We start from the raw sequence: 17615 nt of genomic DNA on the forward strand, positions 1-17615 counted from the left end.
TGGCTTAGTCGGCGGTGGAGGGAACAACCATGACAAAGGTACACTACTGGTGGTGGTGGTGAGGAAAAAGTAGGAGATTCGATTAAAATATAGGAAAAAAGGAGATGCGAAATGAGGGCGGCGGTAAAGCATGGGAATCAAAAGATGGGGCAGGGAATTGATTTAGTGGGGGCGATCGGTGGTGGTGGTGTTGGTGTGGAGAAAGCTGAAGATTGGATTAAAATAAAGGAAAACAGGAGATACGTAATGGTAAGTATGGGAAATACAAGATCGGGTATGTCATTGGTTAGGGATGGCGGATGCAATTAATTGGCTGTGTATGGTCGGTGATGTATGATCATATGTGAAGTGATGCGATGGCAGGGTGATGGTATGGTGTATGGTGGTAAGAGTTTATGGACTATGATGCGGTAAAGAGATGATGATGATGATGGATATGCAAATATATATATATATATATATATGTGATGCGATGAGGGGGATGATGGATATGCAAAAAGGATGTAATACTGGTTTGACTTTTTTCTGGGGGGGGGGGGTGAAGGGTATGGGGTTATAAAATGTTGGATAAGGTCCAATACAGTACTAGCCAAAAAAAATTTTTCTTCTCTCAACATGGATAAGCCATCTTCCTTGCTAGTCTTAGTTTTTCTGATTCTCTCACCAAATGTTTTCTTTCTACTGCAACGGCCTGTGATGGCTCGGCCGCCTCTCTATACCAACTCGCGTTGGGTTGTCGATGAAAACGGGCAAAGAGTGAAACTGGCCTGTGTGAACTGGGTGTCACACCTTGAAGCCATGGTGGCTGAGGGTCTCCATAAGCAGCCCTTGGATGTGATCTCAAAGCAGATCAAATCGATGGGATTCAACTGTGTTAGGCTTACCTGGTCACTCTTCATGGTCACCAATGACTCCTTATCTTCCTTAACTGTTCGGCAATCATTCCAAAGCCTCGGCCTTCTTGACACCATTGATGGTATCCAAGTCAATAACCCATCTCTGCTTGATCTTCCCCTCATCCAAGCTTACAAGGTAGATTAATATTGGCATCTTCTATAGCTTATTTCCTGTACTGTATATCATCTGTAATTTAATTTGGGAATACAAACTCAGGTGGTGGTATCTAACCTTGGAGAGAACAAGGTGATGGTGATACTAGACAATCATATAAGCAAGCCTGGATGGTGTTGCAATAATTGGGACGACAATGGCTTCTTCGGTGATCGTTACTTCATTCCAAAACTCTGGCTTAAGGGTTTAACTGCAGTAGCAACCATGTTCAATGGTACCAACAATGTGGTTGGCATGAGTCTGAGGAATGAGCTCCGGGGTCGCAGGCAGAATGCAAAAGATTGGTACAGGTACATAGCTAGGTTCCTCTTGGATGCAATTTGGATTGACCATAAAAACCTTGATAAGGAGTGTCAATCCGTTGGTTTGATTTGGTTTTGGTACTGCCCAAACTCAAGCCAATCCTAAAAAATAAAGTACGGTTTTGATTCAGTTTAATTCTATTTTTATCGGGTTTCTTTAACAGGTTCTAATCAGTCTAATTTGGTTTCGATTTTCAATATATATCTATCTACCCTATAAAAGGATGTACTCAGTGTTTTTTTGGCAAAGTTTACCATTTGGCCTAAATGTCCTCATTTACTACTTAAATTATGACTAATGTCTCCATTAAACATCCCTCCATAATTATTTAAAAAAAAAAAAAATTCTCTCCATAAACCCTACAAAGTTAAATTTCACTCTCTCTTCCCTAAACGTGGTGGAGAAAATTTTTCCCTTATGTAACATCTCTCAATATTTAATTCTCTCCATAATTATTTAAAAAGAAAAATTTTGTTCATAATTATCTCTTTCAATCTCTCTCTCCATCACACTCTCTCTTCCCTAAATGTGGAGGAGAAAAACTCTCTCCCTCCCACTATCAATAATTAATCAAGGAATCAAACTTTACTAATTTAAATCTCTCCATAATTATTTTTTAAAAAAATTCTCTCCATAATTGTCTCTCTCACTCTCTCTTCCCTATACGTGGAGGAGAAAAATTCTCTCCACTTGTAACACCCATATTCTCTCCCTTTCTTAATTAATTCTCTTCATAATTATCTGTCTCTCTCACTCTCTCTTCCCTAAACATGGAGGAAAAAAATTCTCTCCACTTGTAACACCCATAGTCTCTCCCATTTTGAAATAATTACTTCAGATTAATCACCACATAGATCCTCAAATAAATATATATTCCATCCCCCATCAAAAGGAATTCATGTGCTTGGATAGCTTGCAGCAGTTCTTTTCTGGCTGATTTCATCAAACCTCAGTTTGGATAGCTTGATATATTGATATGTTTAACAACTTGATCTGTATTTTTTTCATCTTCTTTGTCTTCGATTCTAATTGTACTTATGGCAGTAAAATGCATACTATTTCATAACCTATTTTGTCCTGGTAGTGCCATTATACAGCTGCCCATCCACATTTCATTTTCCATGAGTTTCTTTTGATGACAATCTGTTTCTAATGATATTTTGGGTTATTGATGCCCTGATTTGGCTAAATGGATGGTTTTAAAGTATTTGGAAATTTCCCCCACTAATGAGATCATCTTTCTCTCCTGGATTTCACGATATGCTATTAGGTTCTTAAGTTGCAGCTTCGAGTGAGACTTCTCTCATATTTTAGCTTGTATGTTGGAGAATTCCTCGTGATTTCTAATTTACTTGCATTTACTGTTTAGCATTGAACGTGCCTCTTTTCTTTTCTTTTCTTCCTGATGCCTTTTAATAATTTCTAACTTGGCACATAATTTCTTGCTAATCCAGAGGTGATGCATGCGATGCTCACATCATTCAAATTATATATTGGTCTCAGATAATAAGCCAGCCTTTTCTTAGTCATATGCTTGGTTTGTGGATTGAATCCATTATGAATAGTTTCTTTAAATTTTAGCCAGGGGCTCTCATACTTTTAGTGAAACATAAATCCTTTTGCTCGAATACTCTCTTGCTGTCTCCTCCTTCAGTGGCTGATGTCTTGGCCTACCTATTAGTTTCTGAATCAGAGGGAGAACAGTTACTTATGTATTGTTTCTAATTGTGGAGGCCAACCCAAGGTTTCACATGTGAGTGTTCAACCCAAGGTTTCGCTTCAGATCATCTTGACATCTGCAATAAGTTGTAATCGGATTCAGATCAAGTTAGAATTTGTTATCGTCCTTTCTCTTCGATCACAAAAGCCTGATTTAATTATTTGTTATTGTTTTACATTATTACTACTTGTGCACATAACAAAATATCTCACGTAATTTTTTTATTATTTTTTTCTCTCGTGCATTATCCTTTTTTAGGACCACCTTTGCTGCGACGTGCATATTCCTCCTACATTGTTGTCAGGATTATTCCTTTTTCAGGACCACCATGCTGTGGCGTGCATATTCCTCCCTACATTGGTCTCAGTATTATTCCTTTATCAAGACCACCATTGCTGTGGTGTGCATGTATATTCCTCCCCACATTGGTGCTGATTTGATTGTATTCCCCCCCCCCCCCCCTTTTTTTTACAGCTTGCTAGTGAATTTTTGCACATTTGGTTTGATTACTAGTTTCAGACAGGCCATTCGGTTGGTCCAGTTGGTTTCGATTTATCGGTTTAAAAAAAAATATATAAATAAAAATACCCCAAAAAGTTGACCAAACCATTATAGTTACATAACAACACTTAGTTCTCATATGCACTGGGGTAATTGATTAATTCTTCATTCCATTAAAGGTACATGCTAGCAGGAGCTGAAGCAGTGCACAAAGCAAACCCAGACGTTCTTGTTATACTCTCTGGGTTAAGTTATGACAGGGATTTCTCTTTCCTCATCAAGAGACCAGTGAAGCTAACCTTTACAGGGAAGCTAGTCTTTGAGGTGCATTGGTACGCGTTCTCCGATGGCGACATCTGGGAAAAAGGAAACCCAAACCAAGTCTGTAAAAGGGTAGTGGTTAGTTTGATGAAGAAGGTTGGGTTTCTGCTGAAACAAGGGTGGCCTCTATTTTTGAGTGAGTTCGGGGTGGATCAAAGAGGGACGAACGTGAATGATAATAGGTACTTGAATTGCTTCTTTGGTGTAGCAGTTGAATGGGATTGGGACTGGGCCCTGTGGACATTTGTGGGGAGTTACTACCTTAGGGAAGGGGAGAGGGAGATGGATGAGACTTACGGGATGGTGGATTGGGCTTGGCAAGACACTAGGAATCCTAGCTTCTTACAAAGACTTTCTACTCTTCAAACTCCTTTTCAAGGTATGCCAAATCTCCACCCCTATACATATAAAAATGTTGTCATAAAATTATGGAGAATGGCAATTTTTCCATATATATATTAAATTAAATTTGGATAAAAGAACACTCCCTTGTATGCAGCCCCTGCCCCAGACCACCGTATGAAATACAATCAACCCACCCCTTGTTGATGCCCGCGCAACCAGGAAGCGTTCATTTCCCCTTAAAATTTAATAATATATTATTACATGTATATCCATGAATCTTTTTTATTTTAATTCATCCAGGTGTTGATATGCACCATTCTATATTTTTCAAATCTCCGCTTACAATTATTCAACTCTCTTAGGGCTGTTTAACAGCTACCAAAAAAAAAAAAAATACACTTTATAGGGGCTGAACTTGACGTGTGAGCCGGAGACGTTGGTGTCTACCTGCCCACAAAATTTCAGTACCTAGAACCATCTCATTTGATACCTACTACACATGATGCATTAACATGCACCCTCTTCATAGTCCATATCTTGATATGCATCATCCTGGTAGATTTTCAAAGTTTTATCTCTCTGGTTTTGTAACATTTTTGTATGTCAATGTAAAATGCAGGGCCAGGCGTTTCTAATGTTAGGCCATATAAAATAATGATCCACCCATCCACAGGTCTCTGTGTCCACGGAAAGTCACTAACAGAGCCACTAAGGTTAGGCTCTTGTGCAGGGACTGAAGCTTGGAGCTACACACCACAGAAGAGGTTAGAGCTGAAAGGGACACATCTCTGCTTACACGCTGAAGGAATGGGTAAACCAACAACGCTTGGAACCTCATGCACTGATGCTACCACAAAATGGGAGACAATATCTGACTCTGGAATGCACTTCTCATCGAAGCTTTCCAATGGAAGAGCAGTTTGTTTGGATATTGGTTCTAATAATGCCTTAGTCACTAATCCATGCAAATGCCTGAGTAGAGACCACAATTGTGACCCTGGGAGCCAATGGTTCAAGATTGTTAATAGCACAAGGATGATGAGTCCATCCTCCTCTGAAATACTTCATCTTCCAAATTTATATGGGAAGGATCAGTTTCCATTAATGGAGAGCATTGGAACTCAAATTGAGGAAGGAGCAGTCAATGAGACATGAACGAAATAAACTCTAACATGTACTGGTTAACTAGCAGAACCATAGGTTCAAGAGAAATTAAGAAAGAAAAGAAGGCAAGAGTCACTTTATTCCATTTGATTTTTATTTGGATGGCAGAAATATGATGTTCTATGCTATCTGAGAAAATTCACTACTTTTAATGGCTTATATCTTATATCAGGTGTTCGGTTACAAGTGACCAATACAGTACCCGATACCATGTTCTATAACTTGATCTGAACCATCTCTCGCCTGTGCCTGCAGATGCTTTAGTGTTGGCATTTGTTTGTGTGTGTGTGTGTGTGTTTTTTTTTTTTTTTGGGTGAGCAAATTGTTCAGAATTTGGGTTAAGCCATTGAGGTGACATGCAACAATGAGATCTCTCAGTTGGTGCCTTGAGGCCTCTTATTTGCCACACAAATTTTACTTGTTCTCAAATTATGCGGTTCAAGTATTAGATCACTACAGATCAACTACCAACTATTCAACTCAAACTAAGCCTTATCCCAACTAAATGGTACCAGATACCCCTCTTGTTTCAACATTCTCACCATAGCTCGTAGAGTCATTTTAGGCCTGCTTATTGTTCTTTTTTATTGTTCTTTTTTAGTTTCTCCAATTTGCATTATATTGCTAGCATAGGGGTTTGGTAGTTATAGTCTTGTAGATGACTTTACTTTCTAAAATTTTATTTCTCTTTTCTAGTGCATACAATCATAAGAATATGGCTTTCTTTGGTAACAAAAAATCTAATTGTAGGAAGAAATTTTGCATAATTTCTTGTTCTTACAGATCCATCTAGTTCTGACATTCTCACCATTTCTGCAAGAGTCATCTAAGGCCTGCCTATTGTTCTTTTTAGTTCCTCCAATTTGCATTACATTGCTAGCATAGGGGTTTGGTAGTCGTAGGCAACTTTCTCTTTTTAATTTGCATTTAAAAATTTGCAGTATATTGCTTCTCTTTATCGGTGCATATAGAAGTCCTTTTTTTTTTTTTGGGGGTGGGGGGTTGGGGGAAGGATGGTGGGACTTCCTTGCAAACTATTATACATTAAAACCACTCCTAGATTATTCCTAATGTGTTCAATTTTATTTTTATATTCCATATTTTCTATTTTTAACATTCATCCGTCTCAACATAATGGGTTCAATTCCTACTCCATATTTTCTATTCTTACCATTCATCCATTTCCACATTCTCAACTTAAAAATCATTAATTCTATGGGGAAAAGAACGCTGTCCAGCAGTGCCCCCTATGCCCTCTCACATGGGGCAGTGAAATGACCAAACCACACCTCCCCTTTGAGGACTGAGCTTACGCTCCCATTGGTTCCTGCACTGGCACAGGGGCCATGCAGCCTGGCAGCAAACTCCATTTTTTTTTTTTTGGTCGAAGCAGCAAACCCCTTCACTATTTTTATATATACTGTTTACTCAAAGCCTTATCCCAACTAAATGGGGTCGGTTACATGGATCCGCGATTGACAAATTTGCAAAGTAAAAGTGAATGAAAGAAAGAGAGAGGAAACAAAGCAACACCTCCGGGACATCCCACCTAAAAGCGATCAGCAACATGGATCGTTTCCCTCCAAACAGCTCTATTTGATGTCATACTAGGAACTAGATCGAGCTTCTACATGTCCTTCCTAACAAACTCTTCAATGATCATTTTAGGCTACCCCTAACTCTTCTAGCTCCCTCCATCTGGATTTGGTCACTCCTTACAGGAGCAGTCAAAGGTCTACGCTGAACATGTCCAAACCACCTTAAGTGACATTCTCTGAGCTTATCCTAAATCGGAGCAACTTCCAAATCGGATCTAACTCATTCATTCCTCACCCTATCCCTCATGGTTTTGCCGCACATCCATCTCAACATCCTCATCTCTGCTACATCAACTTATCTGTGTTACGCTTCTTGACAGCCTAACATTCCGCCCTATAAATCATTGCCGATATAATGACTGTCCTATATATATTGTTTACTCATCACCCGTAATTCAACTCCCTACATCACTGCTAAGTTTTATAACTGTCTCATAAAATTTTCTTTGGAGTTTTCATGGAATATATTAGTCACATGGCACTCTATAAGTAAATCTCCATTTCAACCACTCTACTCTTGACTCTACATTCAACATCATTCACTACTTCCCTTTATTTATTCATAGATTGAATCTTAGTATTTAAAATTATCACCTCGAGGTATCTCTTTATCATAAATTCTTACCAAATTCATTCTTTAGTCCTATTTTGCCAAAGTACAATATAGATTTTATTTTTGTTTGACTTGTCTTAATACTATTTGATTCCAAAATATTCCTATTTTATGGATTACAAAAATCATCAGTTAAGAACATACAAGGACCTAGGTCAGCTACCAAATGACATAAAAAAGCACTTAGATGTATTAAATCTAATACCTGTTGTGGGCAAAGCGTGGTTGTGAAAAATATTAAGATACCCTTAGATTTCAGGCTCAAAGTTCCATTAGAATTTGTAGTTTACTATTTGTTTGCTTTTAAAACCTACACCTGTAAGGATGAAAATTGAATCATTCTCCGGTCATACTTTAGCAACCTGAAAAACTGCAGGTATCTGTTTTCTTTTAGACATTCAAGGATGAAAATTTGTTACTTATCAAAACATAAAACATTAAACAGTATAACTAAGTAGGAGAAAGAGAAGAGGGGCTTAGCTTTTGTGTGAATGCTCCAGTAACAAATCATAAGAAACCTTACTAAAATTAATCTGAATGTTAAGACATTTTCCTGGGACCTACAACCCAAGTTCCGCAGTTAGAAGCTCATACTCGCAGGCCCCATGGGAAGGTCTAGAAAGATAAAATCAGAAAACCATTGTTCCACAAGTTCAGTATGATTTGGTGGTGGAGAGTACATAGATATTGCATTTCATCATCATCAAAAGCATACTAAATTGGAAAACAAATCAACCTTTTTCCTGCCTCCACAAAATTAAGTGTCAGCAAGTGTCTGCCTGCCCTGGGATACGTCTCACTCCTCCATTGCATCACCTCCTTCAATTACTTCCACTTTCTCCTTCAGTGGAGTGATTTTTGTGGTCAAAACCTCTGTATCCACAAGATAACGTTAAAAGGTTAGATATCTAATTACTACTGTCTTGTATAAGAAGGCATCGTTACAAATTATTAAATGGTCAATCTGCATTCACTAATCCATCTTCACTAGTCACAAAAAAATATGGAAAATGTTTTCTGTGGGGGAGTGTAGCCCCTGCACCCAGAGTCAGACATGGTGGGGGGGGGCGAAATAACCAGCCTCCCCCCCCCCACCCACCCACCCAATGAAATGGAAAATGACCTCTCTGTGGATGCTTCCTCGTGTGTTCTTACTGACCCTCACGCACGCGTAGGAACCACACTCCCCCACAGAAAACACTTCCCCCCAAAAGTAAAACACAATATCATACGTCTGGGCTCCTCATGGCCGACACCTAGCTTCTTTAAATAGATTAGTTTGGATTATTTTTCTGTTCTTTAATAGATCAAGATGAAAATCAGTCAAAACAGGTGATAACAACCTTAAATTTGAAAGTAAATAAAATAAAATTGAGTTATACAGGTACCAAAAGCTTCAAAACAATAATTCATGGAATGGGAGGTTCAAATTGACTCATCAAATTTGTTTTGGGGGTCTCCATCTTTAGGGTGGGATTCAGCCATAGGTCCTAATCATCCAAAATTGAAATAATGAACCATATACCCGTCCCATGTCCAGGTCTGTACCCCCTGGAGGGCCAGAACCCATATACCCCTCTTTTTTCAACTATTAAGATATAGAATAACATACAAGAAACAGATGTATAAACTATAAAGATGACCAATCAAGGGATTAATTTGGTTTTATAATCCATATACTAAGGTGTAAATACACACAAAGGGAGATTTGATTTTTGGGGAAACCACGACCTCTCAAAATTTCCCCAAGGACATCTCAAAATGGAAATTTTTCAAAAAAGGAAAAAAAAATGCTACTCCATGCCCGGCGAAGATAAACTTCCTTTGACGGTCCACAAAATTTTCCATGTGGCAAAAAGATGTGGCAATTCTGACCATTAGATAGACAGTGGACGGTCTGGATAGGCCATTCGCCAATACTCATACTCAAATTCCATCATATATTCCTTCATGTATTGGCATACATCTACATGTTTGTCCATGCACACCTACGGTACTCCAACCACTGCTGTTCAATCTCCCCCAGTCCTAGATTTTCAAAGCTCTATTTTGCCGCTTTGCAAACTCTATTCAGGCTGAAACTTGACATGTGAACAGGGAATTATGGGCCTACCTGTCCACAAAATTTGTACCCTATCCAACATGTCACGTGGCACATTTTTGGGCTGACCAGATTAGACAAAGCATATATACTTTCCCTTTCAAAATATGTTTTAATAGATTATGGTTTTACACCCAAAATACTACAGTTAACAATGAAATGTAATAATTACGATAGGTCTAAGGTTCATACTGGTCCCTCACAAGTGAAGCAATATTGTGTGTAACTGAAAATTATTCAGAAACTGACTTGTTGGAATAACCAGTTAGCTTGTGTGAACTTATTCACATAAAAAAAATCTGATAAAATGTTTGAGTTTGACTTTAGAGCATTGCAGCAGGCTATTCATGACAGCTTGTAGCAACATGTGGCAACTCTTTTTTTTTTTTTTTTTTGGACGTGGCAACTCATGTCCACCTTTTTTTCTTTAATTATTATTTTTATCCTTTTCAAATAAGTGTTGTGTACCTCTAAAATTCAGCCCAAGTTGATGCTTACACATGTCTAAAAAGATGGTTAACGTTAGTTAAAAGCTCGAGGTATGGCTAAAGCAATTCAGTGGTCAACAATACCTATGGAGAAGTAGTCCAATATAAGGTGAAGTTTATGGTTGAGTTGGAGTGTTGTACCACCCTATTTATGTGATCAATCTATAAGGTGGTCTAACTAATGTTTCTATTCAACCACAGGGGCCTCCATGTGACTAAAAATAAGGTTCCCGTTGTGATAGGCCTATATCACAACAGTTGTACAGTTGCACTTCTCCCTAATTTTTATATGAACAAATGTATCAAATTAAAAGAAATTCAAGACATCCAGAGATGGGCTCAGCTGTTACAGGTATTGTTTACTAAAAAACAAGAGAAGTAAATTTACGATACTAAATGAAACGTCTTCCTAAATTTTATGGTTTTTCTGTCATCATTCATAATAAAAATTTAAATTTCACCACCAAAATCTATCTGTAAATGCATTTGAAAGAATTTCAGAAAAATCCAGTCAGCATTTTATGGTTTCAGAAAATGTTCAGAACCATAGTTAATCCCTTAAATGAGCCAAAAGAGCTCCATCGCATGAAGCATATAGTACTATACTTCAATGAACTTTCTGTGAAGCACTCTTCACAAGATCAATGTAACTAGATGTGAAGCTGATCTAATTATCATGGCTTCACGGATTGCCCCACTCGAGGTTGGAATCATGTACTAAATGACCAATTACAAACCAAGAACCCCTTCACTTAATGGCACGATCCTCCTATCATGGACCTAATCCTAAGAAAATGAGTTAAAAGAGGATAAATTTAAGTGAATGCTAAGTTAAACAATATTTTCATGTTTGATATGCAAAAATGCACCTAGATGGGGTACGAACATAAACAAGCATAACTGATGGAAAGAATATGAGCTCAGTGTCTTTGAACTACAAAGATGCCAGTCGGGGTTGATAAGAAGCACAGAATAACTGACATATAGAAATACTAACCAGTCTGACCCTTGACAAAAGAAAAGCCTTTTGAACTGACATATGTCCGAGGATTTGGCTGCTGGATATTTCTCAAATACTCTTTGTGTCCCTGTACCAGCAGCATTGGCAAAAGAATATAATCAACCAGAGAGAACCAACAAAAAAAGTTCATTCCTTATTAATTGTGGGGCTCATGAGAGCACCAGCTCCCCAAAGAAAGGTGTGGATCGACAAACCTTAGTTATCACACACACATCAACATTGCTCCCACTTCCCAAGTCATTGAAAATTCCAGAACATATAGCCTCACATACGAGCTGTACTCCTTCATCCCTCTGCCATCAAACATTCAAGACTTCAAACTCAGGAGAAAATAGTCCATGCAGTCTATTTAATAGAAACATGGGGGTGGTCAAGTGAACATGTGCCTTTCATGACAGACATAACACCACCATGCATGTACTAATTTATAACAATTTTAAACAAATGTTTATGAATTATAATGCACAAGGACTAATATTCAACATACAAATGTATCAAGCTTCAACTATAGCAGGCCAACTTACAGTCATGCCTTCCTTGTATTTTGATTCAAAGACAGCCATGGCTGCCAAAGATCCAGAACCCATTGTTGCAAATGGCAGTGTGTCAGTTGATCCATGAGGATATATCTGCAGATTACAAAATTTTTATTCACAAACTTTACATCGCATACTGTCCTCTCCAGACGTCTGTAAAACAAAAATTAAACTTACAGTGTGCAAATGTGGTCCTGTGACATCAACTCCGCCAAGTACCAAAGCAGCACTGACATACCCACGGTAACTGGGCAAGGGGAACAACAGTCAGGCAACATCCCAACCATCTTAAAGGTTTTATTATAGGAAGTTCTAATGTTGCCAGGACAGAATGATCAAGAAATTAAAATGATAAATTACCCAAAAAGGTGAGTCTTAAGAAGGGAAAGAGCTGTAATGACCCTTGACTCCCGACCAGTGTGATAACGGTGTAGCTGCAACTGGGAGCTGACCATGTCTAAGAAAAGAGAAACAAAAACAACTCAAACTATAGTAAACACGTCAGAGTTTTGCAATCCTGACAGCTGATATAGAAGATACCACAAGGTGGCAAATTGATGCAGCCGTACCATACATCTACTACCACAAACTGATACCAATTACAAAGAAAATGTTTTACACCAAAAATAAAATAGAAAAGTGGAAAATGTTGAATGGCACCTGTCACAGCCTCTGTATCAGCAGCAGTACCCGCTCCACAGCAATATATGTTAGGAGCCATATAATGAATTTTCTCACAGTTCTTATCAGCAACTATGGGCCCTTCAGTAGCTCTTGTGTCTGCTCCAAGAACGACACCATCCTGAAAATGAAATTTAAAGAAAAAGAAGAGAAGATAAATGACCACACACTATCCCAGAAATTTGCATTACAACATAAAACAAACGGCAGGACTTATAAGGGTGAAAAAAATCTGGACAAATCCAGGTCAGGGTCAGATGAGGTGGCATCTCTCTACCTATTTGTCCACCAACCTGGACCAGCCCAAACCTGGATTTTGGACAAGATATTTTATGATCCATTTTAACTGGCTTAGAAGGGTCAGTCACTATTTTACAATGTTTACTCATGCCGTTAGGATAACATTCACATGATGATTATCAAACTTTCAATTAAAATGAAAATAATGCTGAAAGCTTTGCACTATATAAGATGCAGGGGCTAAAATTATTAACATTTCAACCCATATACGATATGTTGGTCTGTATGGCCCAGGGTAAAACCTAGGGGAAGGGGGCAACTAGGGCCATAGCCCCCTCCCTCTCCTCTCCACCCCATCCCCCCCAAAAAAGAAGAAGAAGAAGAGAGAGAGAGAGAGAATTTCTGTGCACGCCAGCGAAGAGGGAAAAACAGTTTATTTCCAAAGGGCAATCTAGAATGGTGACCCAATATTTTAAAGGATTTGGCTGAAATGCCATCAGATGGGCATTCTTCATCCAAGATTTCTGGGGGCAAAAGCTACATCCTCTGCTTGGTTATATGAGATTGCATTACTTTCCCAACCACTATAGAAATTCTTAGTGCCTTTGCTTCCCATATTCAGGGCACTTCACATGTTGTAACCCAATTTACCAAGGATCTCAAATCCGTGCTTATCAACCAAGTTTGACGCACCAAACATAATAACCTTCCTCTAACTGCCAAAAAATGCTGTCTGCCCTCAAGTATTTAGCAAGCACTAATGCTTAAGATTCCTAAATAAGTTTCCCTCATTGTAAAAGCCAATTGATGCCAGAAAAAGATACAAAGGGGTGGGCAGCCAGGTGCAAGAATCTCCTCATTCTGTGTTCTCGCTTCAAGGCCTTTGTAGAAAACAGTGGATGACTTTCTTATTCCCCTGGCCGATTCAGAATTTTATTCTCTCAAACATTTATGCTTTCATTTTAATAACTGATAAGAACAAAATACTCCTACTTGGCCAAGTAGGTATGGCCAACATGTGTTCTCTACATAAGCAAGTTGCTGACATTATGAGCCTTCATAGGGTTTATACTCGCAAAAAACTCATCTATCATTCCCCTTACAGAACAGATCTTGTTCCATCACATCATTGCATTACCTTTTTTGGCCTTTTACCTTTAAATTACAAACTCACAGAAGACCAATCAGCCATTATAGGTTACAGAAAAGGTAAAACAAATTCTCCCTGATGTCATTTGTTTGCTCAACATTCCATTCTCCAAGCTATCAGATCTGCTTTATCCTCAAGCTTCACAATGGAATTCAAATTGAACTGTCTCACGACTCAAGAGTCTCAACATGGTTGAAAAACAATTCATTTTAGTTTGATCTATTTAATCTTTTTTATTGCATTTATAATGCAGGAGAATCACAGAGAAGGGCTACTTTACCCCTTGCTTGATATAGACCAAGACCTTAATCAGGGTTTCAAAGGTGATTCACAATTGACCCATAACTTGGGCTACCTTTTCAGTTTGTTTGGGACCTTTGGGTCCTATCTTACCCTTACTAAGCAGCACATTAATAAGAATTTTCCAGATTGCGTGGGAGTTTTTAGGGGTCTCTCCAAATCCAAAATCGTGGGATTAATATTATTATTTGTTTATTTCAGTCTTGGACAGCACACATTAGGGAAATAATCCAAGCTAACGATTGGGATTTCTTTGTGCAAAGATCTGCCTTGGACAGCAAGACACATAAGATGGACCGAATGGAGATTTCTTCTAGAAGACTTGTAAGATTTGTTTCCTAATTATTTATTTCCTTTTTAGTTTGAGTCTTCTTGTACAAGGAAGATCTCTTTAAGAGACTTCCTTCCTTTGGTCTTAGTTTCCTTTTCTCTGGTAGTTTCTATTTTGTTTTCTTTCCTTTTTGGAGGCAAGACTTATGCCTATATCATGTAATGACCCATAAGAGGTCCCCCAAAATTTGAAGTAATGAAAGAATGTTTGTTTACAAACTGTTGGCTAAGAGTTACAGTTGAGGTGAGAGGCCTATGAGAGGGTGAGAGGATCAGGGAAGAGTGAGAGGCTCAACCCATTATTCCCTTCTTCCAACTTATTTCCCCTCCATCGATTTCCCTTTTTTCTCCTTTTTATTATCATTGTTATGTTCCAAGCTCTGTCCAAAGGTTGAACAAAAGCTTTTGAAGACCAACATCAATCTCTGTTGATGCTGTTCTGTTCACAGATTGCCAGCCTGAAGAAGTAATCTCTGGGCAGCAATCAACCTCCATTCACTTCCAGATCCTGCAGTCACTTGAGCCCTTTTTTTTTTTTTTTTTTTTTTTTTGACATATTGGGCTCCCCAAGGAAGCCACTCGACCCTGGCTGCTTGGCCAACAGAGTTCTTTTCTCAAGTTCCAGAAAGTTACCCTTTTTTCATGACCTAATCCAAGAACCCTCAGATCTCAGCTATCAGCCATCAACCATCAATCCAGGGCATAACTTTGAGGGTTATTTAAGGCCATCTCAAGTCACCTTCGACCAGGAGCTCAGCACTTCCTGGGCTTCCTAATGTGATTTATCAAATTCTCAGAATTGACCTAAAGCTCCCAGATTACATGCAATACTATGCTGTCCACATTATCAGGGTAGTATTGGGGGTTTGGTTCATGTTATTAGGACTTGTTTCTGATTGATATTTAAGTCCTAATATTGTCCAATTGTTAGTTGACTGATCATCACATTGTCTGCTGAATTTCAACTCTATTTCTGCCCTAGCCAATAAGGTTATTTTTCAGAGTTATGTTACTGTTTTTGGGACTGTCAGCATATTCATATCAGTACCTGTATTGGAGTTGTTAAAACCTATTGTGGCCATGTGATATATAGGAGTACAACATTGCACACAAATTTTGATTAATGAAAAGCTTTGTCTTTGCTGCTCTTCTCCATTAGTGAATATACTTGTGTTTGATCAAGTCTGATTGGTTTTTGGTCCATCCAACCAACTTGCAGTGTTTATCTTTACTCGTTCTTATTTTATCCTCTTCTTCCTGCCATAAACAAGTAAGTTTGAGTTCTGAATTTTCTCCAATTCTGCTTGTAGTTGAGATTCATAAGGTACACTTTTTTTGCATGAATTTCAATTAAGTGAATACATCCATCAGATTATTCTCAAATTTAAATCAGTTGTTCCTCAACCCTAAAGAAGAACTTGATTAAAGTTTGTCCCAGATCAGACCTGCTGATCTGGACTAATTCAGTTTTTTCAATTCTGCCCTTTGTTCCTGACTCTGAATGCTGCAACCTGAGTATTGAATTGATCGAATAGTTCTATTGCACTGTTATTGCTGATTCTTATGTTATTCACTAATAATCAATTGATAATTACTTTTCTCTTTTCTAAACCCTAATCTGGTTGGTGAAGTTACAGTTTTACCCTTCTCCTGGCTTAACAAGGATTGATCCATAGTTTCAGATCTGTCAGGTGTTCAGAAAGTGTTTCACCCCATAAATACTGAACTCGATTTGAGATTCAGCCCTTGTTGACCATCTGATTTTGTGTTATCTATATTCCCCCTATTCTAAATTATTTCTTTGATTAAAGATCTTGTCTATTGGTACTGTTTTGAGTCTTTAAATTCAATACTACATTACAACTCTTGTCTTCTACAACAGAAATTTAACCAAACCCCAGCTACGGAGTCTGATTCTTTTAATCCATACAGAAATAATCAGCCAAGTTATCAAGTTGTTATAACTGTAAATTATTAAGCCAAAAAACATTGTGAAAGGTGTATTCAAGTTCTTGTAGGCCATATTTAGAAGAAAACAAAATCTGGAATGGCAAGGAAATATAGTAATAAATAATTATAGCTAAATAGACTAACGGCTGTGCATGTTCCCTTACCTGGAAAACTAAACCAACAATGGTTGTTCCTGTCTTTCTGAAAGAGCAAGGAAACTTCATACCCTTTTGCATTAGCATTTCATTTCTTCTGCAGAGATCAAAACTAAACCCACCCCTGGGAGGAACGTCTGTTGCTTCCTTAGACATTTTGAAATTTGACTGAACCTACAAACAAGGTCATAAATCATATAATTACAACCATGTTACACAATAAAGTTGTTCAGACATGGGTTTTCCAAAGCCAAAAACCCTCAGCTCTAGCGTTTCAATAAAACATAGCTAGGAATCATGAATTGTGCCCCAACTTTTTTTTTTTTTTTTTTCCTAACTAGTTAAGAGTATTAATTAAAAAAAAAAAAGATGAAAAAATAAATAGGACGCAAAGTTGATACAAGCAACTCTAATATCAAATCACAAAGGTAACGCAAGGAGAGTAACAATTGCAGATAGTTCAGTGGGATTATATAATGCAGTAACTAAAATGTACAAGAAAAAATGCAAATTTATAAGAAATGGTGAGTGAAACTTTCGATTAGGGAGCTAAAAGGTAGGAGAACCATTAGAAGATCTCGTGATGGTGATGAAACCTAGTTCAAAGCTTTTTTGGATTTCATCGAAACCGAACTTAATCGCTTAGATACGTTCTTCACACTATAAAGATTCAAAACAAGACTTAAAAAGGATCAAAGGCGCAGAGAACTTACTAAGGATCGAAGAAATTGCGAGACTACAATCGGAACTGGACGGAGATGTGTGTCGTGCGCGATTAAGCCGGAGGGTTTTCGCGTCTGGGTTCAAGTATTTGTTGGATACTTGGAGTCGAAGAAAGAAGGCTGCCCACTAGAAGACCGGGTTCGGCCCTTCTGGCTTCGGCACCCAACGGTTCGGATGCAAATGAAATGGTATGGACTAACAAGCATAGTAAGTTCGGAAAAAAAAAAAATTGAGAATAATAATGATACAAAAACGAATACATACTGCAATTGTGCAATTGGAGTGGCCAAATGATAATAATACT

At 38.1% G+C, this 17615-nt stretch overlaps 2 protein-coding genes across 3 annotated transcripts; one reads left to right on the top strand and one right to left on the bottom strand.

Moving 5' to 3' along the window:
- The first annotated feature begins 600 nt into the window (after positions 1 to 600).
- LOC122080116 (glycosyl hydrolase 5 family protein-like) lies at positions 601 to 5608 on the top strand. The gene is made up of 4 exons (XM_042647008.1): positions 601 to 1032; positions 1114 to 1361; positions 3775 to 4295; positions 4881 to 5608. Exons 1-4 carry the CDS (start codon positions 616 to 618, stop codon positions 5414 to 5416), a joined length of 1722 nt encoding a protein of 573 aa, XP_042502942.1. The 5' UTR covers positions 601 to 615; the 3' UTR covers positions 5417 to 5608.
- Positions 5609 to 8136: 2528 nt separating this feature from the next.
- On the bottom strand, positions 8137 to 17455 carry LOC122080117 (proteasome subunit beta type-7-B-like). 2 transcript variants are annotated; one of them, XM_042647010.1, is made up of 9 exons: positions 17302 to 17455; positions 16598 to 16762; positions 12443 to 12584; positions 12143 to 12239; positions 11960 to 12029; positions 11771 to 11875; positions 11441 to 11539; positions 11223 to 11313; positions 8137 to 8509 (listed from the first exon to the last, which is right to left on the bottom strand). In XM_042647010.1, the coding sequence occupies exons 2-9, from the start codon at positions 16742 to 16744 to the stop codon at positions 8433 to 8435; spliced, it is 828 nt and encodes a 275-aa protein (XP_042502944.1). In that variant the 5' UTR covers positions 16745 to 16762; positions 17302 to 17455; the 3' UTR covers positions 8137 to 8432. The 2 variants fall into 2 exon arrangements, with proteins under 2 accessions (XP_042502944.1, XP_042502943.1); XM_042647009.1 differs by lacking the exon at positions 17302 to 17455 and adding an exon at positions 17155 to 17266.
- Positions 17456 to 17615: the final 160 nt, after the last annotated feature.

Source organism: Macadamia integrifolia, chromosome 5 (assembly GCF_013358625.1).
Source record: "Macadamia integrifolia cultivar HAES 741 chromosome 5, SCU_Mint_v3, whole genome shotgun sequence".
In the NCBI taxonomy this organism is placed as follows: domain Eukaryota; kingdom Viridiplantae; phylum Streptophyta; class Magnoliopsida; order Proteales; family Proteaceae; genus Macadamia; species Macadamia integrifolia.